Here is a 27,729-nt window from a genome sequence, read left to right as displayed (position 1 = left end):
CAAAGCAGTGGTGTCTGATGGCCAATTGATCTCCCGCATAGCTCTTCAGGCTGCCCTCGATGCTGCGGGTGCAGCCGCCAGATCCACGGCCACAACCATTGTCATATGGTGTGCCTCATGGTTTACTACTTCCTCCTTTCCCAAGGAGATACAGAGCACTGTCAAGGATGTTCCCTTCGATGGGGATAAGCTCTTCGCCTCTACAACCAATGAGGTCCTCCATTCCATGAAAGAATCACATGCTACACGCAGATCTTTAGGCATTCAGCCACCTGCCAGAAAAAAGAGACAGTACACATATCAGCCATACCAATGGCCACGCTACCATGCAGCATTTCAGACAATATGATAAACAGCAACAACAACGCCATAGACCCAGAACCCAATGACATCGCCCTCCACAAACAATGACAACCCACCCTTCTGCCTCAAACAAACAAAGTTGAAGCCTTGGTCGAGGGTATAGAAAACCTCCTACCCTCTTCAGCATTGATTTCAACCATCCATTTCTTTGGACACCATCTGAGTCCGTTCCTTGCCAATTGGGAAGCTATTACTATGGACAGATGAGTCCTGGAAATTATCGGATCAGGTTATGTCATCCCCTTCCTCTCTTTACCCCCCCCCCCCGCATCCACCTTCCCACCTCATCCCGCTTCAGGGACCCCTCTCACAAACAGTTGCTCAAGGGGTACAACACCTCATACAACTAGGAGCGATAGAGCGGGTACCAGCTCAACACAGAGGGAAAGGGTTTTACTCCCACTGCTTCTTGACAGGAAGAAAAACGGTGGATGGCGCCCTATCCTCAACTTTCGATATCTAAACAAGTGTGTCAAGAAACAGAAATTCTGGATGGTTACTCTACCAATGATAATTCCGACACTGAAGCAGGGAGACTGGTTTTCAACCGCTGCCCTCCAAGACGCATATTTCCATGTCACTATCCACCCTGTCCATCGACGTTTTCTCAGATTTGCTGTGGGAATGGAACACTGCCAATACAGGGTCCTGCCCTCTGGCCTTTCCACTGCCCCACGTGTCTTCTCAAAAGTGCTAGCAGTCGTAATAGCACATCTCATAAATAAAGGGGTCCTCATTTTTTCTTACCTGGACGATTGTCTCCTCAAGTCGCCCACTCACTTGGAGGCTATCCAAGCAACTTCTGCAACTTGCCTCTCTTCCCCAGGACAGATTCCACATATTGGGTACCCTAATTACCCAGATATGTGCTAGACCACTGGTTACAGTCCGAGATTCCCTGCAGCTGTTAGGGCACATGGCCGCCTCCACATTCGTGGTCCCAAATGCCTACCTGTACATGTGATGCCTTCAGGGGTGGCTAGCCAAGGTATACAAACCAAATATCCACAGATTAAACAAATTTCTAACTCTGCCTCCAAAGGTCAAGGACTCGCTCCTCTGGTGGACCTCTCCTATCAACATCTGTGCTGGGATTCCCTTCTGACAAGAACCCCCTTCACTGACCATCACTACAGATGCATCCGTCACAGGATGGGGAGCGCACATGGGTCATCTCACCACTCAGGGCCTCTAGTCCTCTACGGAAACCCAGCTTTATATAAATCTACTAGAGCTCCGAGCCATATGCAATGCCTGCCTCCATTTCCTTCCCATTATCCAAAACCGCAGAATTCAGATCTTGACAGACAACATCACATGCATTTTCTATGTGAACAGACAGGGGGGAGCCCAGTCCCACTCCCCCTGCACAGAGGCGGTAAAACTATGGAATTGGTGCCTTCAACAAAATATCCATATCTCCACCTCATACCTGCCTGGTTCTCAGAACACCACCGAACTCAGTCAATCCTTTTCCCCATACAGCACGAGTGGGAACTCAACTGTGCTATCCTATCCACCATTTTCCAGACCTGGGGTTATCCCCAACTAGATCTGTTTGCCACGGCACTAAACAAAAAATGCCCAATGTTCTGCTCCAGAGCCGGCTTGGGGAAACACTCTTGAGGAGATGCCTTCATGCTTCCATGTGCCGATACTCTAATGTATGCATTTCCACCAATACCTCTGTTGAACAGAGTAATACAAAAGATAAGAACAGACAGATCCAACATCATTCTAATAGCCCCATCGTGGCCCAGACAACCATGATGTCCCTTCCTCATGCGGATGTCGGTCAAGCCACCGATTCTCTTTTCCCCCCCCAGCAACCTCCTATCACAACGCAGGGGCCAGGTATTTCACCCCGACATACAGTGACTCCATCTGAGGGCCTGGCTAATCAATGGTTCTCTAATGAGGAGTTAGCATGTTCTGAACAAGTGCGGACAGTCCTACTACACAGCAGGACACACACCATGCGCACTACTTACCTTACATAAATGGAAGAGGTTTACATCTTGGTGTATGGCCAAACAGACCTCCCCAGTTTCCGCCCCGCTCCCACTGACACTGGATTACCTGCTGGACCTTAAAACATCAGGTCTCTCCATGAGTTCCCTCAAGGTCCACCTCGCGGCAATCACCACATTTCACCATAAGATTGACAACACTGTGGTCTTTGCCCATCCAGTAACCAAAAGGTTCCTGAAGGGCATCCAAACATTATATCCAGATGTAAATCCGCCTGCTGCGCCCTGGGACCTCCACCTAGTCCTCAGAGCCCTGATGGATAAACCCTTTGAGCCAATGGCTACCTGCTCCCTTCTCCACCTATCTATGAAGACCGCCTTCCTGATAGCAATCATGTCTGCCAGATGAGTGGGAAAAATGAGAGCACTGATGGCGGAACCTTCATATACCACATTCTTCCATGATCAGGTCACACTCCACACACATCCGAAGTTCCTGCCTAAGATGCACTCTTCCTTTCACCTCAATGAGCCAATACACCTACCAACATTTTCCCCCAAACCCCACACTAATGCTTTTGAAACAGCAGTGAACACTCTTGATGTGCGCAGAGCACTATCCTTTTACCTGGATAGAACAAAACTGTTTAGGAAAACCCCGAAACTTTTTGTGTCTACCACTCGGCGATCACAGGGAAAAGCTATCTCTACCCAGAGACTCTCCAAATGGATTGCAGACTGCATACGTCTCTGCTACCAACTGAAGCAAATACAACCCCCTACATCAAATAGGACACACTCTCTACTAGAGCTGTCTCCACTTCCACTGTCTTTCTCTGTAATGTCCTGCTTTCTGACATAGGCAAGGCAGCGACCTGGGCATCGAACCTTATCTTCGCCAATCATTCTGCTCTCGTGCACACGGGCAGCATCCAACAGCAGGATGGGTAGAGCTGTCTTGTCAACAACTGTCTTACCTGATCCGAAGTCCCAACCATCCTAAGGGATACCACTTTTCAGTCACCTGAGTTGGAGCACCCACAGGGACATCTCTTTCTCGAAGAGGAGGTTACTCACCCTGTGCAGTAACTGAAGTTCTTTGAGATGAGTGTCCCTGTCGATGCTCCACTACCCGCCCTTCTCCCCTCTACTTCAGAATCTGGAACGTGCTCCATTGTCGAGAAGGAACTGAGGAGCCCGGGCCATGCATGTGCTATTCAAACACTGACAGCTCGTGAGGCAGGCACAGTGTATGCGTGTCCCATAGGGGTACTGCTGTAGAAATCGCCCATCAAAGGCACTGGGATGCATCTTGACCTGAAGTGGAGCATCCACAGGGACAGTCATCTCGAAGAACTGCACAGGGTGAGTAACCTCTTACTCAGATTCTTAATATTTACATTTTATTATGTAAAAATGGTGAATGATGCACTTATTTACTAGATTAGTTTTTTACTTGTTATTTGTATCAAGCTGCATTTGTCTGTACATTGGAATTCAATGAAAATGCAGAAAAACTGCATTTTAAAATGGTTTTATTAGTTGAATAAAACTACTTTGAAAAACAAAGTAAGTTTACCAAACATGTTTTGTATTTTAAGATAATTGATTTATGAAACAAAAAATATATATAATCTGTAGTTAGTGTTGAACTGATTGCTTCTGGTCACTATGTCCTTTAAGATTTTAGGAATAGGAGACCTCATCGTCTCACAATTTGTTTTTATTCATAGATTGATTGAGGAAAATGAGATTTCCTTCTTTTTCAGCTCCCAGCTGGTTTCTTAACTTTGAATGAGTTAGTGACTGAACTGAACTAGTAGAATAAATTGAAATGAGGTAAATAGTCTCGCTGTACCTGCAGCAGAGGTAGCTACTGTCAAAAGCTGGGTTAGCACTTCAATAAACCTGGTTCCAGATGCTTAGCCAGTGATTTCCAACAGTTCAGTCACTTGGCTTTCTTTAAAATTTCATCAGCAAACATACTGCTTAAATATATACATATTAAAATTTAATTCAAATGATTGTGATAGATTATAGTAAATTGAGTCCTTAGCATTTTAAAGAGGAAAAATGTATTTAATTTATATTAAGATAATTTAATTTAAATTTTTTAAAAAATCATTTTTTGTCTTAAAAAATCATCAATTTTTATCCACCCTTATTTGGACTAGGTGGACGGAAGCTGCTCCACATTTGTTTTGTTTGGATCTGTAGTCCAAAGGAAGCTGCCCAGTGATTTTTATTTTCCTCTGACTGAGGTTGGAACAATTTTTTTTCTCTTTTTTGGAGGCATAACTTAAAGGGGCCATGACCTCAACCCCTAGGACTTCCCAGCAGTCCAGTTACACTTCTACTGTAGAAATTGCATGAGCTAATCAAAATGGTTAATTGAATGCTGTTTATTAGTGACTGCAAAACAATGTTTTAAAAGGGCTATTTTGTTTCTAGCCTTACAGCAGCTCATACAATTGTTCAATTTACAAAGAAACTCCTGGATGAAAATATTTCTGTTTTGTCTGGATCCGAGATGTTGCCAGCCCTTAAAGGAGCTTTCATTTTTGTGTGTCGTCAGATGTATAGTACCTGTGAAGGTCTGCAGGTGCTGATTCCTTATGGTTTGCACGAATCCATTGCTGACGCTTGGAGGAAGGTAACCATCTTATTGCAAACATAAGTTTTTTGTGAACAATAAAAATATATCTTTACTATTATATTGCTCTTCAGATTAAATCCTTTATATTTAATTTACACTGTAGTAGGGGTGCTTGAGCGGCAGAGTCCTGTGGCAACGTATAGACTAACAGACGTATTTTATGTAGGGATAAATGGACACAAATCAGATATTAGGAATGGCAATATACAAAAATCTGCAGGAGAACACTTCAATCTCCCTGGCACACGATAGCAGATTTAAAATAGCCATCCTGCACCAAAAAATCTTCAGGACGAGACTTCAAAGAGAAACTGCTGAGCTTCAGTTCATTTGCAAATTTGACACCATCAGCTCAGGATTAAACAAAGACTGTGAATGGCTAGCCAACTACAAAAGCAGTTTCTCCTCCCTTGGTGTTCACACCTCAACTGCTAGAAGAGGCACTCATCCTCCCTGATTGAACTAACCGTGTTATCCCTAGCCTGGTTCTTGCTTGCATATTTATACCTGCCTCTGGAAATTTCCACTACATGCATCTGACGAAGTGGGTATTCACCCACGAAAGCTTATGCTCCAATACGTCTGTTAGTCTATAAGGTGCCACAGGACTCTTTGCCGCTTTTACAGATCCAGACTAACACGGCTACCCCTCTGATACTTGGTATGCTTGAGAAGACCCTTTATTGTACAACACTTGTGCTCTACAGATAATTCCCATTCCTGAATCTATGCATCTGCATGCGGGCATGGCAGGATCCCATTTATAACTTGGAAGTTTTATGTCTTTGTATTAAACTGGGAAATTTTATACCATACCTGATGAAGTACATAGGCTGCCCTCAGTTGTCCACAGGTTAATTTATTTTTGAAGATTGTCCATGAAAGAGCTCCTCTGGGGTTGTGTCCCACCACTGGTCAGTGCTCATCACACGTCAAAGGAAGATTCCAAAGTATCACTTTCTATCGCCAACCTTTTCTAATCGCCACTCTTGGTTCCTGGGCTTGTAAAATTAAAACAAACAAAAAAATACTTTAGTCATTTTTTAAAATGAATTTTCCTATTTTTTTGGGGTGGGGTGGGGAAAGACACACAAAAAAGGTATTTCAAACTGTGAAATTATTGGTTAGACCCAACTGAGATTCCCTAACACTTGCACCTATGAGACCTGCACAAGGGAGCTCTTACCTTGTGTACCTTAGCAACAAGCCTGTCCTAGAGAGCCATTCTCCTGAAACTTGAAGAGCTGTGCAGCTTTTACTTTACAATATACTCAGTGAATAAACCATTTTTCAACCCTATTTCATTCACTAACATTTTCATTGCTCAGATAGGCTAGTCATGCACACGAGCAACATGTTCTTATATAAGCATGTAGTGAGCTTAGCATAGTCATTGTGAATGTTGCACATTCCGAGAGTGCAGTTGTCAAACAGTTCATAACTTAGTCAAATCAAAACAAATGTTTAAGAGGATGAAGATTTTCATGCCAAATTTCAATTTTCTTCCCTCAAGCACTTTGAGGCTAGAGTTGATTTCAAGTAAGTCACTGAAATATTTCAATTGGGAAAGTGGTGGCATTTTTTCTTTTCCCTCATGCTCAAAAATGAATGGAACATTTTAGCTCAAATATTCCCAAAATATTAACTTGCAACAGAAACCAGCCCAGCCCTGGAAAAGAAAAGTCTTTGAAGGTTAAATTTTCAGAAAGATATGATACTGAAGTCGTGGGGAAGGGAGGAGTTAGAACGGAATAGCTACGGCTTCCACTACGTTACTGTATATACACCCTATGATTAATGTGAATATAATATATATGTATGTACAGTATTAAGTAATAATTTAAAGTAATATAAACAGTCACAAATCTAAATTTAAGCATTCATTTACAGTAATCTAAAGTCTGAAAAAGAGATACTTAGAATCATCAGTTTATTTTGGATATTTCTTGCCCCTGTTGTGCACAGGTACTGCAGTGAAAGGCAAAGGTTAATTATTCAAAATAGTGAAAATAAAATAAGTAATTACCAGAATCTCAATTTTATAATGATAATTTAGATTTCTAATTGAACAAAGCTGATCTTGAAGCTTGTGCTGTCTGTTGCATTGAGAACGCTGGACTAGAATTCTGCGGACTTAAGTGAACTAGTTTACATGTATTGTGCTATACTTTATGTAACTCAGCAAGCTGTCTAGTCTAGCTTAAACAGTCTGTCTTACTTTATTTAATTTTTACTACATGAAATCTTACAAGCTTTTGATGGGCATTTCCAATTACCTGCTGTGATGAAGTGCTACAAGTGATATAGCTAGGCATACGTACACATCTCTATGCGCATTAAATTCTCTTGTCATAGTACAGAGCATCATTTGGACAAAAAACCTAAATTTGACATACAGAAGATGAATATGAAGAATTAGAATGAAAAATCCATCAAACATATAACTGTGATACAGCTCCTGTTCCTGTATCCCACATCAGAGGCCAAGTTGAGATTACAGTGTGAATGTGCCTTACATTCATCCCTAATGAACTGAATGAACTAGTAAAGAAATTGAGTTTTCAGCTTCGCCATCTTGGATATTTTTGTTAGTAGTTTTCCATTCCTGGTTTCTTCAAATTAGCTTCAACTTATAAAAAGCTTTACGAGTTCCAGACATTGGTAATGTAACAAAGTGTTTGAGCAGGTGATAAATCTCTGAAATTAGGAGTTGCTAGTTTTAAAGAATAAATCTGATGATTTTTAAAAAGTTTCTAGAAGTATCAGAGGCAAGCACATTGCCATTTTGTAAGGTGTTGGAGTCTTTGCCCAGCAACAAACATAAGTTACTTACTCATAAAGTGTAAAAAGGTTACTCATCATGTGGAGTGGTTTATTATTAAAAGGTAATTCCAAAGTAACAGTGGATGCCACCCCTCAACCTAAGCACTTTTTCCCAGGGTTGGCTGTTTCTGGGTTCTCTTTTTCAGGACCTGTCTGGCTCAAACCCTAGTTCCCCTGGCTAGAGCAATACTCCCATTTCCCTTCTGTTTATGGTGCAATCTGATGTAGAGTATCTTCCAGAGCATGTGAGCAGTAAGAAACCTTGTAGATACTTGCAAGATTCCGACAGCTGCTAAGAGTGGGGCAATGGGAGAATCCCATTACTACCCTCCAAAATAAAAACTGTAAAAATAGATTGAAAATATAACCCAAATGTGTCAGCTTTTTCTTGATACTAATATGTGGACTCACCGTTGGGACATTTATAAATCTCAACTTTTTATTCTTACATATATTTTGATCATGGTATCTCTTTCCCAACGAACGGACCGTTTCGCTTTTCACTCTTTTAGCACTGTACTTCTGAACATGAGTACTTTTCAGTAAGACAGATAAGGAACAGTTTCATTCTTCAGGGAAAGCCACTAAAAAGTGCTCATGATCAAGTATATGGCAGTAGTAGAATTCTGGGGCAGATGCTGGCATGATTAAAAAGAAGAAGATAAAAAGAGAGTTGACAGATCCAGAAAAAGCAACAGCATACTACACAATGATATTATGGATGTATATGGTCATGTGTATGTTACAATATAACTTCATTATGCTCATTGAAATTACACATCTGAAATTATATAATCTATAACATCCATTATCATTTGATTAAGTAGTATAATGTCCCCATCATTGCTTAAAACCTAAAAATCTTAAATCGTTGATCTTAAATAAAGTATTTTCTTAAATATTTTTTTCAGATATCTTTTACATTAGCATCCCCATTAAAATTGTTGACTTTTTTTTCTGAACGTTGATAGGGTTGTTGGTATATTCAATGTTGCATAGATGATTCAGAAGGTACTTCTTACTTCAGATCAGATCAAAGCTAATATGCAGTAAAGACACCAGTATCCTACAGTTAAGAACAATGATCTCTGTAGATGCAAATGGAATAAAAAGTTCTTCCTTTTTCTGTGTGAAATTTTGTAATTAAAAACAAAACAAAGTTATCTACAAAATGTTAGAGTGTGTGTAGTTTTCTTTTAAGTAAGATTGGAAAAATATATTTGCAATTCTTTCTATACCACATAAGATATGGAAATAGAATTACAATTTTTCAGATTTTTTTCAGGATTTTTTAGCTCTGCTGATAAATAAGTGATATAGAAAATATTTACTTAACTACCTTAATATTTTCACACCTCTGATAAATATTCCCTGGTATTTTACAACTGGGCAGATAGGTGTTTATTAATGAAATTGAACTAGTCTGATTCAGAATTCTGGCACACTATGCCAGGACATTCTGGATCTAAGCGTTTATTTTGGAGATTATTAATTTTGTTTTATTTTGTATATTGTAATGTTAGGTATTATTTCCTGACACTGAATTTCCTTACCTCACATAAAAGGGTACTGATAAAATCTCAGTATAGTGACAATCATCATGTTTTGAATTGTACAGTGCCATGGTCAAAGGAAGGCATAGGAGATTTTTTTTTTTTTTTTTTTTTTTTAAAGAAAACCAAAGAAAGCATTGAGGGGAAAAAAGGTACCAAAACTTTTACAAGACATAAAAAAAGGCCTGACTGGAGAGTCAAAGGTTATTTGGAGACCAGGGCCATTTACATTTCTGGGTCAATTGTGAAAAAAGAGCTATGGGAAAAATATAATAAAAAGAAACAGACCTAACATTGAAGGGAGGGACTCAGAGTACAGGATATCATAGCCAAATGATGTTGGATGGGTTGAAGTTGGAATGGTGACTGGAGTAGCACAGTTTGGGTGAGTTGCTCCTTTGCTGACCGTGGTCAAGAAAGAACTGACTAGGAGGTTTCAAGAGTTAATGTTTAGTCATTAGTAGCTGGGGTAGTGACTTGTGCTTCCATCAGCTACTACTGACCAAAAAATGCCTCAAAAACTTGGGAAGTTTTGCCTGTTCTCACACTAAGGAGCTGAAACCCAGGAGTGAGACTCCTACCAGAATGACATACTTAGAGAAGCAGAATTACAATGTAATTCCCCACTACAGTAGCACGTACGACAGTGCAGTTGTTTTTTTTTTCCTTTTTTGCTACTGTCATTTAAAAAATAGTCTAGGAACTGAAAAACTATGAAAGAAAGGTCCATAATAAAGTTATATTTTATTAACAGAAATTATAGTGTCACCTTGAAATATATTCCCTTTAAAACATATTCAGGGTTTATTTAATCTAATTTATTTTATCTAACTGAGGCATTTATATGGCCCCATTACTATAGTAGCTGAGTGCCTCAGAATCTTTAATGTCTTTGTCCTCACAATACCCCTGGGAAGCAGGGAAGGACTATTTATCCCCATTTTACATATGGGAATCTGTGACACACAGAGGCTTAGAGCCAGATTTGTAAAGGTATTTAGGTACCTAAAGGTTTCAGAGTAACAGCCGTGTTAGTCTGTATTCGCAAAAAGAAAAGGAGTACTTGTGGCACCTTAGAGACTAACCAATTTATTTGAGCATAAGCTTTCGTGTAGCTCACGAAAGCTTATGCTCAAATAAATTGGTTAGTCTCTAAGGTGCCACAAGTACTCTTTTTCTTTTTAGGTACCTAAAGTTGCAGATAGAAGCCAGAATGCCTTTTAGAATTTGTCCTTAAGTGCCTTGTGTACAATCACATGGGAAGCCTGTTGACCAAGCAGGGAATTGAATTCAGATCTCCCAAGTGCCAGGCTAATGCCCTAACCACTGGACCATCCTTCCATCCTTTTTCTTATTGGTAGTCAGAACTTCTAAGAATGATGTAATAATAACTGCATTTTTTATTTCATAGGCTAGTTCACTTTCAGAAAGGATTCCTACTCCTGTACCTGGAGCAGACTCCATTTCATCAGGAAATCAAGAGTCACAAAACATGTAAGTACTGCTGCGTCTATTCATATTTGGGTAAAATACACAAGTCCACTGCAGCCCAGATTTGTTGACCTTCAGAACAGTTATTAGGCCCATCTGTTTTCTTAGGCTTTTGCCAGGAGCAGGTTGGTAGCTACAAGAAGGTACATATCTTGAACTGAGGTTTCTCATTTTAGACCTCCCTAGCACAGGGCTCATAGAGTCATAAAGTTCTTCCCAGCTCTGTGTGGTTTTACTAAGTTCTATGTAGATTTGGCTCATAATTTGCTCTCTATGTGGATCAAAACTTGTTGGGGAAAATATGAATTAAAAGACGTAAAACAAAATAGTTGACACAGTTTTTCTCTCATGGCTTTGATTGTGTTATTAGTTAAAAATCCTGTTTTGTAGAATACCATCAATGCCTTCAAAACATCGTATAGTGAGATTATCAGAATACTGGCTGAAAGCCAGTCACACAGTGAGAGAAAAGACATCTCTCCTTTGATGTTAATACAAACTTCATTTCCCCAGTAGATGTTTGTATGTTAAGTTTTACATTGGTGAGAAATACGTGAACTCTATACTGCATGTGAATGTGGGGTGTTAAAAAATGTAATTAAACACTATTGATAGACTTATGTGTATCTTTCTTTACTTTTAATTGTGTGGGATAGCCTCTAAAAAAGCTTCCATACTTAATTTGTATAGGAATTACAATATTTATTGTTGGTTTATTTTTTAACCTTTTGTGAAGTGACTGTAGTGACTTTAAATCAGTGTTGAGAAAGGAAACCCTATATGAAGTGCTCTGCTGGAGATCCCTGTCAATAGTAAATTCCAATGAATTATAAAGTACAATCCCTTCCTAACTGCTGAATTTGACAGTTTTTTATGGAATAAGAGACTCCAAGAAATTATTTTTAGATAAAGCTTTTGCATCCCACTGAACAAGAAATGACTTCAAGATTCTAGGTACAGGGGCTAAAGTCTAGGGTGGTGTTTGACCATGGTTGGAAGTGTGGTTTCTGCTTATATCTGTCAAAGCTGCTGGTGGGAATCAAACATCCACCAGGGGAGCTCAGACCCAGATGTGAGAATCCAGTAAGGTGATGTGTTCAGGGAAGCAGGATTACAAGGTGAATCGTGATGGGATGGTGTCTGGTGAGAGATCGTTTAAATGCTGGGCTTCTCTTTCTTGGTTAGAGGATGGTTTGGGTGTATTCACACTTGCTTCTAATCAGGGTGAAAGTAACTTAAAGGATTTACTGGGTACTCTGGAGTCCTGAGCAGGGGTGTGTGGCCTTGACCAGAAGAGGGCATGGCCTTGACCGGAAGAGGTGGGACCTTTAAATACCCAGGCCCTTTAAATGAAGATTTAAAGGCCCCAGGGCTCCAGCTGTGGCCTTTAAATCACCCCTGGAGCTACCAGCTGCAGAGGCAAGTAGGAGCTCAGGGGCGATTTAAAGGGCCCTGGGCTCCAGCTGCCGCAGTGGAGCTCTGGGCCTTTTAAATCACTGCCGGAGCCCTGCCGCCGCTACCCTGGGGCTCTGGCAGCAGGGTTCGGGGGCGCTTTAAAAGGCCTGGGGCTCCCTGCAGCGGCCAGAGCCCCTGGCCCTTTAAAGAGCTGCTGGAGCCCTGCCGCGGCTACCCCAGGGGCTCCGGCAGCAGGGCTCGGGTGCGCTTTAAAGGGCCCGGGGCTTTGGCCGCTGCAGGGAGCCCGGGGCCCTTTAAAGCGCCAGCCTGGGGAAGCTGGTCCTGTCTGGCACGGCGTACTGTCTGTTGCCGGTACACCGGACCGGACCGGCTTACTTTCACCACTGCTTGTAAAAGTCATCTTTTCCCCTGTCACCCTACCAATTCATATATATATACACACAGTGTTTCTCACTGAACATGGAGTCACTAGTATCTGGACTCCACTGGACACATTTTAATCCACCTCAAAAGTGGAATAGTTTGGAAAGAATGCACATATGCTTACTGAGCCCACATGTGGGTTATTGTATGTAACAGCACCTCATTTTCATAAACACCGCCCCCATTTTCTAGCATTGTTTCACGTCTGGTATAACACCTACAAAACAGTTTTAATAATATTTTGCAGTTACATAATGCTTTTTATCTGTAGCTCTCAATATGCCTTACAGTGGTGAGAAAGCAATCTTATTCCCACTTTACAGATGGGGAAATTGAGACACTGAGAGGTGACTTACACACAGTAAGTCAGCAGTAGATTTGAGATTTAGAGCCCAAGTCTTCTGGCTCCTGGTCATGTTACCTATTCACTAAACCATCCTATCTTACCATGTGAGATCTTTTCTGTGATCTCGAATTTCGATGCAGTATTTGTATTCCGTGCCGCTGTTCTGTACATATTTTAACCCTCAAGAAGTAGTTGATCTTGCTACCATACACATAGGTCCAGTGAAAGATTTTTTTAAACTGAAAAGTTTATATTTTCTCTTGCTTTTCACTACTTTTATTTTTAAATCTTTTTTGATTCATTTTATTTTTCTATCATTTTCAGTATGGTATGGGAAGAGACTTTATTAGATGATTTATTAAACTTTGCTGCCACTCCAAAAGGTGGTCTTCTTCTTCAGAATACAGGAGCCCTCAATGAATGCGTAACCTTTATGTTCAGCAGATTCTCAAAAAAACTCCAGGTAGGCATGTCAGAGTCTAGTACAATCACTTTTTTTAATTAAGGTAATTAGAAGGGAAAACCATAAATCATTGTTTATCTGTTATTTTATTGGAAGAGTTGAGTTAAAATGTAATCTGACATTCTAAATGCATGGTACATGATTTTATTTCAGTCGTTACTCTGTAAAATGTCAATAAGAATGTCAGATATTGTCACTGTTACTTTTTAGCTCAAAACGTTAAGCAAAAGGATACTTTTTACCCTACATCTAATTTTGGGACCTAATCCTTAGTCAGACGAGTGCTCAGTGATATATGTACACTGAAATATATGTACAGTGGTTGCCAGTAAAATGGCAAGATCTAACATGCCAGACATCAAATTACATAGGGAATTATGCGTTCAATTGCGGAGGCAAAGTATGTTATCACATGGAATTTTAAAAGGTTTTTTGGCCCCTACTCTTAATTGGTGGGTGCAAAGGATTTGGGAGGTTCTAGTTTTAAAAAGTTGTTATTCTGTGTGCAGAAGTTGCATATGCTTTATCTTATGCTATTTATACTTTGAACTAGCAAAGGGAGAGATTCCTTTACTTGCTAAACAAACATGCTTGTGTTGTACTCTGACCCTGACTGGTCGAGATACATTTGTTTACAGAATTTAAAGTTCTGCAGGGAACAAGTAAAAATACATAAGAGAACATTTGAGAATATGAGTGTCTTGGTTGTAGTCTCCAAACTTCTTTTATCTCTTTACGTTTATTATGAATAGGTGAGTGGATGTGAAAGGTTTGGTTATGGAGTGATAGTTACACAAATGGCATCGACATCTCCAGGTGCAGTAGCTCTGCAGCGTTCAGGTAATTTTAAGGGTGAACTTTATCATAAGTACTAACATATTGTAATATTATGAATTAAAATAATACAATTCCAAACAAAATAAAGTCAGATGTGATTAACATAGATATGCAATACTAGCAATGACTACTTTGGAGCCTGCTGAATTTTTGGTGGGAAATTATTCTTTTAAATGCTTTTTTTCTTAAGTACAGAAATGCCTTATGAATTTAAGTTTTTGCAGATGGAAGAATATGATCTTGTATACTCTGTGAAACAAAACAAAGATAGAATTGTAAAAGAATGTTCCTCTTTTTATTTTTATTTCATTTGTTTTGATTTCAAAGAAATTTATCCTTTCACCTAAATGCATGAATGCATTAATGAATGTTACAAAACAAACCAGTAATAAATCACAAACCTTCCTCATTCATCAACAAATCCTAATTAATAAATACCAACTTTAACTGATTTACCATCTTCATGACCCACTCATTTCTCAAAAGCCTGGGAAGATGGATAGGTCTGAACATCAACAGACGCTAGCTGTTTAGGACCACTGATTGGTGAAGAAATGAGTTCCAGAATCAAGGATTCTTCACTAAAAATGCTGTGCCAGAAAGCTTCTCCAAGTTAAACCAGGGACTGACACCACAGCTCAAGTAGCCTGCACCTAAACCATGTAGTGTTTCAAAGATTAAAACTGATAACTTGAATTGCAACCAGTGTTGATTATGGAACTCTCTGGCAACTGTTCTGTTTGTTCATCCAGAAGCAGTTGGGGATGTAATTAAGATGGCAAGGGTATGACTGGCAAACTCCACCAATGAATGAAGCTGAAATAACCTCTACCAGTTCTTCAAACCTCTGTCCCTAAACCACAAGCTTTATTTCAGTCTTTTCTTGGTACAGTTTCAGCCAGCTAGTCCTCATAGTGAAGACACAACAGCTTCAATTTTCTCACTAATCTTTTAAAATGATCTGTATACATGTTTCAGCTCCTGCACAACAGAATGGAGCCCTATGGTATGTCACATAAGAGAAACCTTGTGACCGACTGAAAAAAAATGTCGACTACTACTTTCTAGAGTCTCTCAGGAAATGAGGAACAGATTAACTTGAGTGACTCCTTTTGTCCTACTATGGTCCACAGCCACATCCTATGGTTAATGGTATTGAAGGCAGGTGAAATACCTGAAAGAATCAGCCCAGATCTTCACCCCTACCAGAAGGCATTTATACAAACATGAATGAGGTCATAATTACCAGCCTATCATTTACAGTAGACAGTACTCAGAAGATATGTATTTCTACTTATCTTTCCCTTAATTTTCATTTGAAGATATATATTGATAAGATTTCTTAACATATTTTTACAATCAGCTAGCAATATACTTTACTAGGACCAACCCTAGACCATATGGCATCTCAGGTGAGGAGCATCTTTGGCACCCCGCCCCCACTCCATTTATTAAACTTTTGAATACCTTATTTTTATTGCAGTTGTAGCCTGTTTCACGACTTTGATGCACAATTTGCATGTGTGATTTATCCCTAGCATATAAGAAGATAAATTTGCACACTGTAAATCTGTATTTATTCATGCCATATATAAGCAAATAAAAAATAAATTCATTTCCTCTAAGCTTATAGACCCTTTTTAACTTTAAGAATAACTGAAGTGTACTAACATCAAGAAATTGAATTGTGCACCAACATTGGGTGGACCAGTATTAAATAGTGTTACGGTAGGTGACAGCCTTAGAATGTTAACCCTAGTCCTTTAGTTCAAAAGGTCGCTTTTCTCGCCTTTGCCTTCACGCACTGAAGCACAGTGTAAGAGAGTTCCAAAGACTGGCTAAGGGCATTTTCAGGTGATAAAATAACAAGTGATATCAGTCTCTTGTCGACCATCATCGGTCAAAGATACGTTTTAATGAGTCTGAGCATTGAAAAGCTGCACTCACCACTTGCAACTGTGACCGACAGCATGAGGAGAATCCTCAAAGCTATCCACACATTTAGGAAATGTGTCCTTGAACTCTGCATCATGATGAATTGGAGAACTTGGAGTGCAGAGGGCTTCCCAGGTTGCCAAATGTCACAGATGTTGTCCAATTCGACACAGAGATCTTTATCAATGACATATGAACATTCATCATGTGTCAGCATCTGGTGAAGCTCCGTACAGTTTTCCTGTCCGCCAGCAGCTTATTAAGGTCATACAAAAATCCCCAGATCTTTTAGTGGTGTTTCATTTGTCCAAACCTTTCTTCGATGGACAATGTAGCAGTGTCAACGAGTGAGCAAAAAAGCTCCCTCTTGAATTTTTCTTTCGAGCTTCCATCACCTAATCTCTGTCCTCTTAACCAAACTGTCTCTTCTTCTGATCAATACGAGTATCCTTGAAGACAGGCTGAACTCCTAAGTTTTCTGCCATTTCTTTGGTAGCAGTGATGGCATCTTCAAATCTGTTGTCTATGTAGTCCACAACAAAATCAAGGCAACTTCTCATCAAAGTAGTACCTGTCATGATGTCCATCAACTGAGTTTCTAATGTCTTGCTTACAGTGTTTACTTGGAACAGGATATTATGCCAAAACACAACTGAGACTAGAAATTTGAAGTCAGTGGTCTGGTTTGCCAGGCTTTGCATCTCGTGTTGGATTCTGGCCTCAGCTTTAGTCAACTGTGCCAGTTCCATCAGAGCATCATAAACCTCAGTCACTTGGTACCTCATTGTCAATATGGCTCTGCCAGTGAGTGTCAGTGACCGGCTTCACGGTCAGATTTGTAACATTGTCTGTGAGGATCTACTGCCTGATAGTTGATGCTGAAAAGAAGACTAATCTAATGAAGATGATGCTGCATCTGACAAATCAGGTTGAGGGAATGGCAGCCATAAGGCACAAAGAAAGCTCTTGGATTCAACACAAGGATCTTTGCCTGGATGCCACTGTTTCTTCCCTTCATGTTTACGCCATTGTCATAGCCTTGGTTGCGGCAGTTCTGAAGCTTTATTCTTGTTCAAAATGTTCATAAACGGTTCTGTTAGGCCTTTTCCAGTAGAGTCGTCCACGGACCAGAAACAGATAAAACATTCCTTTTCTTGGATACAGCCATCCTTGTTAACAAATCTTACTGTAAATGACATCTTTTTACTGTGACTAATGTTGGGAGTGCAGTTCATTATTACAGCATAGTGCTTTGCCAAGCTGCATCAATACGTTATCAAGCACTTGCCTTGCCATAAAGTCAATCAATCAGTTTTGAATTGTTTTGGTGTCGTAATGGTCCACATCTTCTTTACAAACTACTCAACATAGGTGTTCACGTATGACATTATCATATTTCTCTAGGAGTTCTGCCAAACTGAGAAAATTACCATTGTGCTCAATGAACAACTTATCTGACGAGCCCCGGAAAGCCAAATTATTCTTTGCAAGGAAGAGGATAATTGAGATCAAACACTCGAGTGCATTCCTCCAGTGCTGGATTTCTACATTAATAATGTGCTGGCTTTCTGTATCTATGCATTTATTCAGCTTGAGCCTGGACTCGACCTCCATCCATTTGGAGTGGGCCGTAAAATGGCTGGGTGACTTCAAAGTATCAGCTAAGTTATCCTAGTAATTGTACCCAGAAAGTGCAAACAACAATTTTACATTCTTGTCAAATATTTTGCAACAAAAACAGAACACTTTTGAAACAGTACGTGTTAAGCATGGCAAAAGAAATAACAGTATTTATTTTATCTTGTTGCATAGATAGGGTTTCGATAGATATTTCTGGCATCTAATTAGATCTGTCCTTTATTAGTCACTAATTACACTCTTCAAGTCTTAAAACACAAGTACACTTTCACAATTACACAATACAACAAGGTTTGCAATATTGCAACTGGGCTCTCACTTCATTCTTATATCTCATTGACTGACTGGTGATGCCCTGTCTATTATATACCTGCGAGGGCATGGCTGACAACATTCCAGGAGGGTCAAGGAAAATGTAGTTCTCAGAAAGTCTGGAAGCTTCCACAAGATTCTACAAAGGTCCAAAACATTCTAGGTGGTTAGTGAAAAATGAATCCACATACAGAATACCTGAAACATTTTACTTCAAACATTCTATTTTCCCTTTTGTTGCTAACAACAAAAACAGCACCCCAAGCCTGGTGCCCCCGAACCCCAGCACCCCAGATGGTCGCTGGATTGCCTGCCCCTAAATCCGACCCTGTATATTACTGTAGACTGGCACAGGCAGCTGTGCAAAACTACTCTCTCTCTTTAGGTAAATCTAGTTTATTATGCAAGTGGAAGTCAGTTGTTTCCAGACAAGTTGTCTTAAATCCTGTGTCTTTAGAATCAATGATATTGTATAACATATATTGTTCCCAAACTGTGGTCTATAAGAGCTAGAGTGTGACAAAATACTGGGTCTTCTTTCTTTCCAGCTACTTAATCGCTTCAAAACAAACAAACAAAAATGGAAAAATATATTACCTACAGTAATATTACCTTTCCTTGTAAATCGTTTCTGTAGTTGTCAAAATGATGTTATTCGACCATCAATGGGAAGGACAATGGTGTACCATATTATCATGGCTAGAAGAGGAGAGCAGTCCCTGAGGCAATCTCTTTTTAAGATTTGGTCCATGCTGTATAGAGTTTTGAGTTTTATTTTACTTGTTTTTTTAAGCATTTTTGTGACTAAATCAAATATTAAATTTTAGGGTTTATAAAATCACTTATAACTGAATTATGGGCTGTTTTGGAGTGTGGAAGAGATGATCATAGAGTAACTCACCCCAGTTCTACTCCAGTAGATCCTATTGACCGAAACTGTCAGAAGGTGAGAAATTATCTTATTTTATGCAATTTGTTACTACTGTGTATAAATACACAGGTGGTTTCATTAATATCCTAAATGTGACATTTCATCAGCATTGTTTCTAATTTAGGCACTTAAAGCAAAATTGGTGTAGTACAACAAGCAAAACAATGACTGAATGAAATAGGTTCCTGTGTTATATGGAGGGTCACAATTGCAAGGGTCACTAAAGTCAATTAAAAAGTACACTGGCCCTCGCTAGAACGTGCATCTGTATAGTGCGAATTCGCATATAATGTGGTCGTGGTCTTGGATCCCAAATGTAATTACTTTAATTGGAATTCATTTTAATGTGGTCCCTGCTATAACGTGGTCCCGCGCATGGATCCCAAATCCCGCGTTCTAGCGAGGGTCCTGTGTATATCATAAAAAGAGTGATATAGAGGATCATCTTGACGAAATGAGGTCTTATAATAGCATAAATTGAGATTTATGAGCAGTGTGATTGAACAGCATATAAATGTATACCTAAATTGGCTAATGTTTTAGATGGAATATGATTTGATTTTATACTTGATTTTCAGTTAGTTTGATTTTCGTGAGGTTACATTCTTTCAGGTGGAAAGCCCTCTTTCTGATAACGGTTACTTTGTCTTAGAATGAGTTACAACTACTAGTTCAGGATGATCTAAACCACCAAATTGTACAAGTATGTGATGATATAAGCAGAATAGCATTCGAAAATCATTCAACGTTTATTGCCAGAATTATACTTCATTCAGACCCATGGAAGAATTCTCAGCTTTCACTGGGCCATTTGTTTCTGCAATGTGTCAACACATCGGTTCACACAGTTCTCACAAGGTGCATGGGCACTACCTTAGGCTAGCATAGATGTGTCTCCCATTAGGATATGAGTAATGTTCCACATTTGTTTTGCTGGGTAGCTCTGCCTGTTTAAACTTCACACTGCAGAGCAGGGTGAGACTGAGACCTGGGCCAAACTTCTTTACGTTGTTTTTAATTAACTGCCAATTAAATGCTATCTAATGGTTGGTTATATAAATATAAAAGTTCACAGTAGCAACCTTTTTATTTATTTATTTTTTTAAAGTCTTTTCTAGCGCTGGTAAATTTGCTATCCTATCCTGCTATTTATGAACTGATAGGTGATCAGGAGATACCAAATAAACCAGAATATTCTCTCCGTGAAGTTCCTACAAACGTTATTGTAAGTAATTTTTTCTTTTTTTTCTTTCTTTTTTTTCAAAATACTACAATGTGGTTAGACATTTTGCCTGAGCAAGTATTATGTTAATAATTAAAGACATGCTCTATTTTCTGCTCAAATGATAAATTTAGACTTGAAATTAGATGAAGGTTTCTAACCATCAGAGGAGTGAAGTTCTGGAACAGCCTTCCGAGGGAAGCTTTGGGGGCAAAAGACATATCTGTTTCAAGACAAAGCTTGATAAGTTTATGGAGGCGATGATATGATGGGATAGTCTAATTCTGGGAATTAATTGATCTTTCACTATTAGCGGTAAATATGCCCAATGGCCTGTGATGGGATGTTAGATGGGGTGGGATCTGAGTTACTACAGAGAATTCTTTCCTGGGTCTCTGGCTGGTGAGTCTTGCCCACATGCTCAGGGTTTAGCTGATCGCCTATTTGGGGTCGGGAAGGAATTTTCGTCCAGGGCAGATTGGCAGAGGCCCTGGAGGTTTTTCGCCTTCCTCTGCAGTGTGGGGCATGGGTCACTTGCTGGAGAATTCTCTGCACCTCGAAGTCTTTAACCATGATTTGAGGACTTCAATAGCTCAGACATAAGTTAGGGGTTTGTTACAGGAGTTGGTGGGATTCTGTTGCCTGCGTTGTGCAGGAGGTCAGACTAGACGATCATAATGGTCCCTTCTGACCTTAAAGTCTATGATTCTGTGATTTTAAAATTGTTTTTGCATTTTTTATTGTGTGCAGCATGAGGGCAGCATATGCACATAGTATATTGGGTAATATAAAATCTTTGCATGATTTGAAGGTCTTACTTTTCTTCCTCACTTTTATTATAAATCTGTTCCCAGGGATAATGATATATATGAACATCTCTAATTTTGTGTGTGTGCGCACATGTACATATGTATGCATATATTTGTATCATACATTATTGTGTGTGTATATTATATAAGTGGAGGGAGGAGGGACTATATATATATAGTCTTATACCACACCCATTGTAGAGACAAATATTTAACCTTTTAATAAAAAATTAGTTTAAAATGGGTTAGCGTTTCTGAAGTCCATAAACTACCAATACAACATAAAAAGTCAGGAAGTTACTAGGTAAATGCTTACCCAGTCCTGGTAAGCTATGCTAATGATTGCTCATTCTCCACATTATTTTATCCACATTTCCTACCCTCTTCTTTCCTCTTCTACACGTCACGTGTAAACTTCAACTCTAACCACACAAAGTGGTGACAATTGGATGTTTGTTAATTGGTCAAACGGTTGAATATTGTATTAAAATATTTGATTAGTGTTTATGGTGTAGATTTTTAGTTATGCATGAGAGTCTTGGATGACTGTTAGTGCAGGGAATATTTTTAAAAGTGGAAATAGTTTATAAAATTGTCTGTCATGTTTGGAAGTTACTATTTTAAAATCTTGTAACACTATTTATGTGATAATGAAGCAGTATGGTGCTATTTTCTGTTTTAAGTAGTTATTTGTGTTCAGAGTCAAAATTGCATGTTTTGTGAGGCATAGGAGAGGAGTAGTCATTTGCTGAGGGTAGTGTATGCAAGTGATGTAATATGAAGAAAGCAAAATCGTGTTTGAAGTTTCCTATAGGTTGCATGAGACTTCAGTGATTTCATAGCTTTATAAATCTGGGTTGGTGTATTATGCTCTGGAGCACCTTTAACTGATTTTTTAATAAAGCTTTTTGTTTGGGGAATTTCTTAGGTTTGTAAAGAAGTGTTATTTCAGTGCTAATAGTTGCTCACATGGATAGTAGTAAAAGTTCATATATATTCTCCAAATTATGCTCTCTCCACCTTCAGAGCCCCGGTGTTTGCCCAAGCCCCTCCACAACCCAGAATCTTTTCTTGGCTCCTGTACACCTGCGCTCCTTCCCCATGTTACTCTCCAGATCTTCATTCCCTCATAACCCCCATCCATGGCTCAGATGTCCCCAGGTCACTCTTTAGAACCCCTGTGTCTCTGCAGTACTCCACTGCTCATTCTTGGCTCTGGGCTAAAACATACAGATGGCAGAAGAGGCTGCAGTTGTCAGACAAACATCCCGCAACATCTCTTTCTTTGAGCACACAAATAGCCAATTTGCATTAATTGTCCCTGTCAAGGTTCCTTCCCCACTCTGAACTCTAGGGTACAGATGTGGGGACCTGCATGAAAACCCCCCTAAGCTTATTTTTACCAGCTTAAGTTAAAACTTCCCCAAGGTGCAAACTATTTTACCTTTTGTCCCTGGACCTTATTGCTGCCACCACCAAGCGTCTAACAAAAATAACAGGGAAAGAGCCCACTTGGAAACGTCTTTCCCCCCAAAAATCCCCCCAAGCCCTACACCCCCTTTCCTGGGGAAGGCTTGATTAAAAATCCTCACCAATTTGCATAGGTGAACACAGACCCAAACCCTTGGATCTTAAGAACAATGAAAAAGCAATCAGGTTCTTAAAAGAAGAATTTTAATTAAAGAAAAAGTAAAAGAATCACCTCTGTAAAATCAGGATGGTAAATACCTTACAGGGTAATCAGATTCAAAACATAGAGAATCCCTCTAGGCTAAACTTTAAGTTACAAAAAGACACAAAAACAGGAATATATATTCCATTCAGCACAACTTAGTTTATCAGCCATTTAAACAAAACAAAATCTAACACATATCTAACTAGATTGCTTATTAACTCTTTACAGGAGTTCTGACCTGCATTCCTGCTCTGTTCCCGGCAAAAGCAACACACAGACAGCTTTGTTCCCCCCCCCCCCCCAGCTTTGAAAGTATCTTGTCTCCTCATTGGTCATTTTGGTCAGGTGCCAGCGAGGTTATCTTCTCTTCTTAACCCTTTACAGGTGAAAGGGTTTTGCCTCTGGCCAGGAGGGATTTAAAGGTGTTTACCCTTCCCTTGATATTTATGACAGTCCCTTATGAATTATTTACATTACAGAGTTCATGGCCAACCGACTGAAAAGGCAGCAGCAATCTTGGGGTAAAGGAAATGATATTCAAAAGAATCTTTGCATACACAAATGATCCAATAAAATCGAATTTCCAGTGATTTAGAATAAATGTTGAATTGTTTAGTTGCATTGCAGTGTAAAGTAGCAGCTTCACTTACAGTGAAGTTATTCTATGGTGGGCGGGGAGGGGCGGGATAATTTGGTGTCAGAGGATTCCACTATCTTTAAATAAGGATGCATTTTAAATAAAGGAGAATCTGCTTTGACCAATGTTATTTTACTGGTAGGGTAACTTTATTTTATAAAAAATGAAGTACAAGTTCTTATGGATTTTATGAAATTAAGTTTATATTTTTTTCTCTCTGATGTGGTCTTGAAGTGACTCATTGATCTAAAGAGTCAGTCAATAATTCTCCTTGCTGTTTCCGAGGCCATGCTTCTCAAATAGAATTTAATAAATAAGTAAATAAATAAATGGATTTCATCTGACACAAACAAAGCCCCTAAGGATTTTGTTGGTTTTAGTTCTTTGAGTTTACCACACCAATCTGAGTCCAAGAGAATGTTGTCAGTGGAATTTTTGTACATTTTATGCATTCTTTAAAATGCAATTATTAATTTGGGAGCAATATCTGAGAAAAACTAGAGAGAGGGATAATACAATCTGAACTGTGCATAAAACAGTAAGTAGCCCACTGGTCATTTACAGTTTTGTCAAGCACTGTAGGCTTAAAATAAAATTTCCCATATAAAACACTCTTACATCACATCATAAAGAAACTGATGATTTGACAGGGTTTTCAAATAACTAAAACAAACAAAAATAATCCACAGAACTTTCCTGTTGGGCAAGTTTTTCCATAATTGTCCACTATCAGATTTCTTGAACTTTTCTTTGCAGCATCTGGTACTCACCATAGTTAGAGCTAGAATACTGGACTAGGTGGACCATTGTTTAGTCTGAGTTGGTACTTATGTTTCTGTGCACAGAATTATTTAGTACCTGAAATTTTGATTAAATTAGCTTGAAATGGAAAGAACTGTACATATTTCAAAAACACTAAAAATACACTTTACCATTTTACTCCAATATTAACATTCAATAGTAATTTAAAATGTTTAATATTTCAGTGCCTTGACATGTATTTAGCTATGTGTTTGTGGCTTTTTATGTATATCTTGGCCTTGATTCTGCACCATTGACTTTAATGGGAGCAAGAACATTAAGCACTAACACTTTCAAAAAAAAATAATGTATTTTTGTAACATTTAGAATAAATAATGCTGTATTTTTACACATTAACCTTAAGTGTAAGAAATATAAGAAGATGCATGATAATTTTACAATAATGCCTTCTTTTTGCAGGATATAATTGACAGACTTATAATTTTGAATTCAGAAGCTAAAATTCACTCCTTATTCAATTATGAACAATCACACATCTTTGGTCTGAGGTAAGATCCACTCTGTTCAAAATGAGAATACAGTACGGCAAGTTTTTATTGGTTTCCAATAAACTTATATTATTGCTTCTTATTGTGCATGAAAGTGAAATTCAGTTAGTTATTTTTTTTTAAACATGGAAAGGTTGAATGAAAAATGCATTATATAGAATTAGGAAAACAGCAAAGACCATCTTTATTTAATATTCCTGTATCTGATGCAATAAAAACAGTTGCACAAGGTTATTTAGCATGGATGTTTGAAAAGCAAATGTAGTACATCCATCATGATATGTGAAACAAACATCCTGCTAAAATACTGTAATAAATTGAGGATTTTACATTACCATGTGAAGCTTTATATATTTAATTTATCTACAATGAGTGCATTTCAGAAATTCATTCTGTTTTAATTATATTACCAATTCCAGCAATATTCCCTGTGCTTAAAATGGGAGGTACCACTAGAACCAGTAATATGTCTAGAACTTGAATGAACATTTTAAATGTGTCTGCTGAATATGATGCTCATCAATATAGTGTCTGCATGGTTTCCACATATTTAAAGATAAAAATAACAATCTATCTATCTTTCTTTCTGCTTTCCTAGCCTGAATGATAAATAGTTTGCTTAGTTTATATATTCGTGTGTATAAGTGAAAGGATATCTCTACTAAGATGTGATCCATACTATGAAAAAGTTTGATAATATCTGATTGGGCAGAATAACGGTCCCCATGGTTTATAAAGTCCAAAGTTAGTTTTCTATAGCCCCACTTTTACCAAAATATCAGAGTAAATTAATCTGTACCATACATGCAAATAATAGTGAACTATGTACTGTAGATTACATCAAATAATCCAGGTAACATCTTTCATCTGGCAGGACAGGTATGAGATGTACAGTGTCAAAGTTTTGAGATATGAGAAGTACAGTCTTGTACCATGAAACAGGGAGTCAGAGATTGTTTCATAAAATAATATAGGACTATAGGAGTCTTAAGTTAGGTAGAAGTGATGAGTCTGCAAATAGCATTTGAAATAGCTAGTAGTTACTTAGGAACAACTGTGAAATCCTAGCACCATTGAAGTCAATGGCAAAACTCCCTTTGATTTCAGTAGAGCCAGGATTTCACCCCCAGTTGGGCAGGCTGTTCTGAAAAGGAACTATGAGTTTTGTCTGTGTGTTTATATTGCGTTTTTTATTAAGGTCCTGTCTACACTGCAAAAAAAAATTAAAAAAAAAATGGGGAGCTCATTGAACCATAAAATCATGCATGTTTTATACACAGAGATAAAACGTTCAGCTAATCTCTTTGAGTGGGTACACAGCTAGCTGACTCCCTGATTCCTTTTAGATTGACAAAATTAAGCAAGTACACATATTCCAACCTGATTGTGAATGCTTTAAAAAAATGTGTTTAACAAGCTTGTACCCGGTGTACATGGGCACCACAACCATGACACTTGAAACCATTTTATAAACATCTATTTAAGTAGATTAGAGGGGTCTTAAAGTTTACTGAAAAACTTGAAGCATAGAAGGAAATCTTGCACTGGATTATGAAAGGACAGAAAGCAAGTGAAAATTTCTGAGGGTTGGAAAGTTGGTCTGTTTCTCAATTCATGTAAAGAGACAAACTGCCTCATTTTTAGGCTTGGCAGAACTCAATTTTTATTTTTTATCATTTTGACAGATATCAGTGTTTGGTTTTAAGCTTTTTTTCTATATTTATATAGATTTTAAATTTTCACAGTTGTCAAAAATTGTGTGTGTTAAGAATTTTTTTTGTTAATTGCATATTTCTCAGTTCCTGGAAATTGTGGGTGGTCAGACAATGGGGGTGGTGGGTCAGAGAATAATTATTTAATGACAGGAGACACTGATATTCAAAAAGTTATTTTTAGAACCATTAAACCAAAAAATTGTCAACATCACATGTCAAAATGTACACAGTAAATAGCCTTAAATCAAACCCTAATTAATTCTCAAGCAGCAATTTTTCTTGCTTTGTCTATCTGTAAATTTCACTTATTACTGATGGAAATATTTTTTTTGTTGGTTTATGTGTATATAGTGATTTTCAACATTTATCAGCATTTGCTGATAAACATTTAATTCTTCCAAGCATACACATTTTTATTTCCCCATCTGTAAAATTAAGGTAATGATGCTGAACTCCTTTGTAAAGTTCTTTGAGATCTACTGATGAAAAGCTCTATATAAACTAGATAGTATTATTGTTATTGTTGCTATTATTATTTTAGGGAAAAAATAAGTAATGCGCTATTCACAATATGAAAATGTCCTGCATATCAAAGTAGGTAATGTTTTAACATAATATTAAATGGCTGCTACATCAGGAAATCAAAGGAAAGATTCTTTAACTACTGAACCATAATTTTCCGTGGGGCCGCCTAAGCTCCTTTTATAACCTCAGTGATGCCTTGGATATACCATTTCATAGCCTCCCACGAACGTCCCCCCTTCCCCTGTCTTCCCTCAAAGGCCCCATTTATTGCCAACTTTCCTTCTATTAGAAGAAGGGAAGATGCAACTCACTCTAGAGACTTTCAACACTGCTCATTACATTTATTAGAATGCCAAAGCGAGGCACTAAGTCTTCTGATCTCTAACAAACTCTGAACCCCATATAAGGGTATACAATGTCAGATGTGGGAGTACATGATCCCTATATTATGTGGCCTGTCACCTTCTTTTCAAATATTTTTATCCATAGTAGTAAGCTTGGCATTTAGTGTCCATTAAATAGGTACCCAAGAAAAAATAGCAAAGTCTATGATGTCTATCTTCTTTGTGACATCTCAGGTGGCTTAAATATGCTTTCTTAAGCTGTCAGTTTGATTCAAGAGAAAACTATATATTATTGTCAAACAATATCTACAATATTTATGAAAAAATTAATTTGA

General features: G+C 38.4%; 1 protein-coding gene and 1 long non-coding RNA gene across 2 annotated transcripts in view; one reads left to right on the top strand and one right to left on the bottom strand.

The window, feature by feature from the left end:
- The window catches only part of TBC1D32 (TBC1 domain family member 32), a 183,272-nt gene that overhangs the window by 44,700 nt on the left and 110,843 nt on the right, over positions 1 to 27,729 (top strand). The window contains exons 18-24 of the mRNA XM_074948323.1: positions 4,785 to 4,986; positions 10,777 to 10,859; positions 13,366 to 13,504; positions 14,257 to 14,344; positions 19,054 to 19,172; positions 20,266 to 20,382; positions 24,722 to 24,810. Coding sequence (XP_074804424.1) covers positions 4,785 to 4,986; positions 10,777 to 10,859; positions 13,366 to 13,504; positions 14,257 to 14,344; positions 19,054 to 19,172; positions 20,266 to 20,382; positions 24,722 to 24,810 — 837 coding nt within the window. The remainder of the gene's footprint in view (positions 1 to 4,784; positions 4,987 to 10,776; positions 10,860 to 13,365; positions 13,505 to 14,256; positions 14,345 to 19,053; positions 19,173 to 20,265; positions 20,383 to 24,721; positions 24,811 to 27,729) is intronic.
- Positions 36 to 23,145, bottom strand: LOC141984866 (uncharacterized). The gene is made up of 3 exons (XR_012638824.1): positions 23,102 to 23,145; positions 5,806 to 5,990; positions 36 to 272 (listed from the first exon to the last, which is right to left on the bottom strand). It is a non-coding gene; the product is annotated as an uncharacterized LOC141984866 (long non-coding RNA).

The sequence above is a fragment of the Natator depressus genome, chromosome 3 (assembly GCF_965152275.1).
Source record: "Natator depressus isolate rNatDep1 chromosome 3, rNatDep2.hap1, whole genome shotgun sequence".
In the NCBI taxonomy this organism is placed as follows: domain Eukaryota; kingdom Metazoa; phylum Chordata; order Testudines; family Cheloniidae; genus Natator; species Natator depressus.
This window is presented reverse-complemented; position numbering and strand designations above follow the sequence as displayed.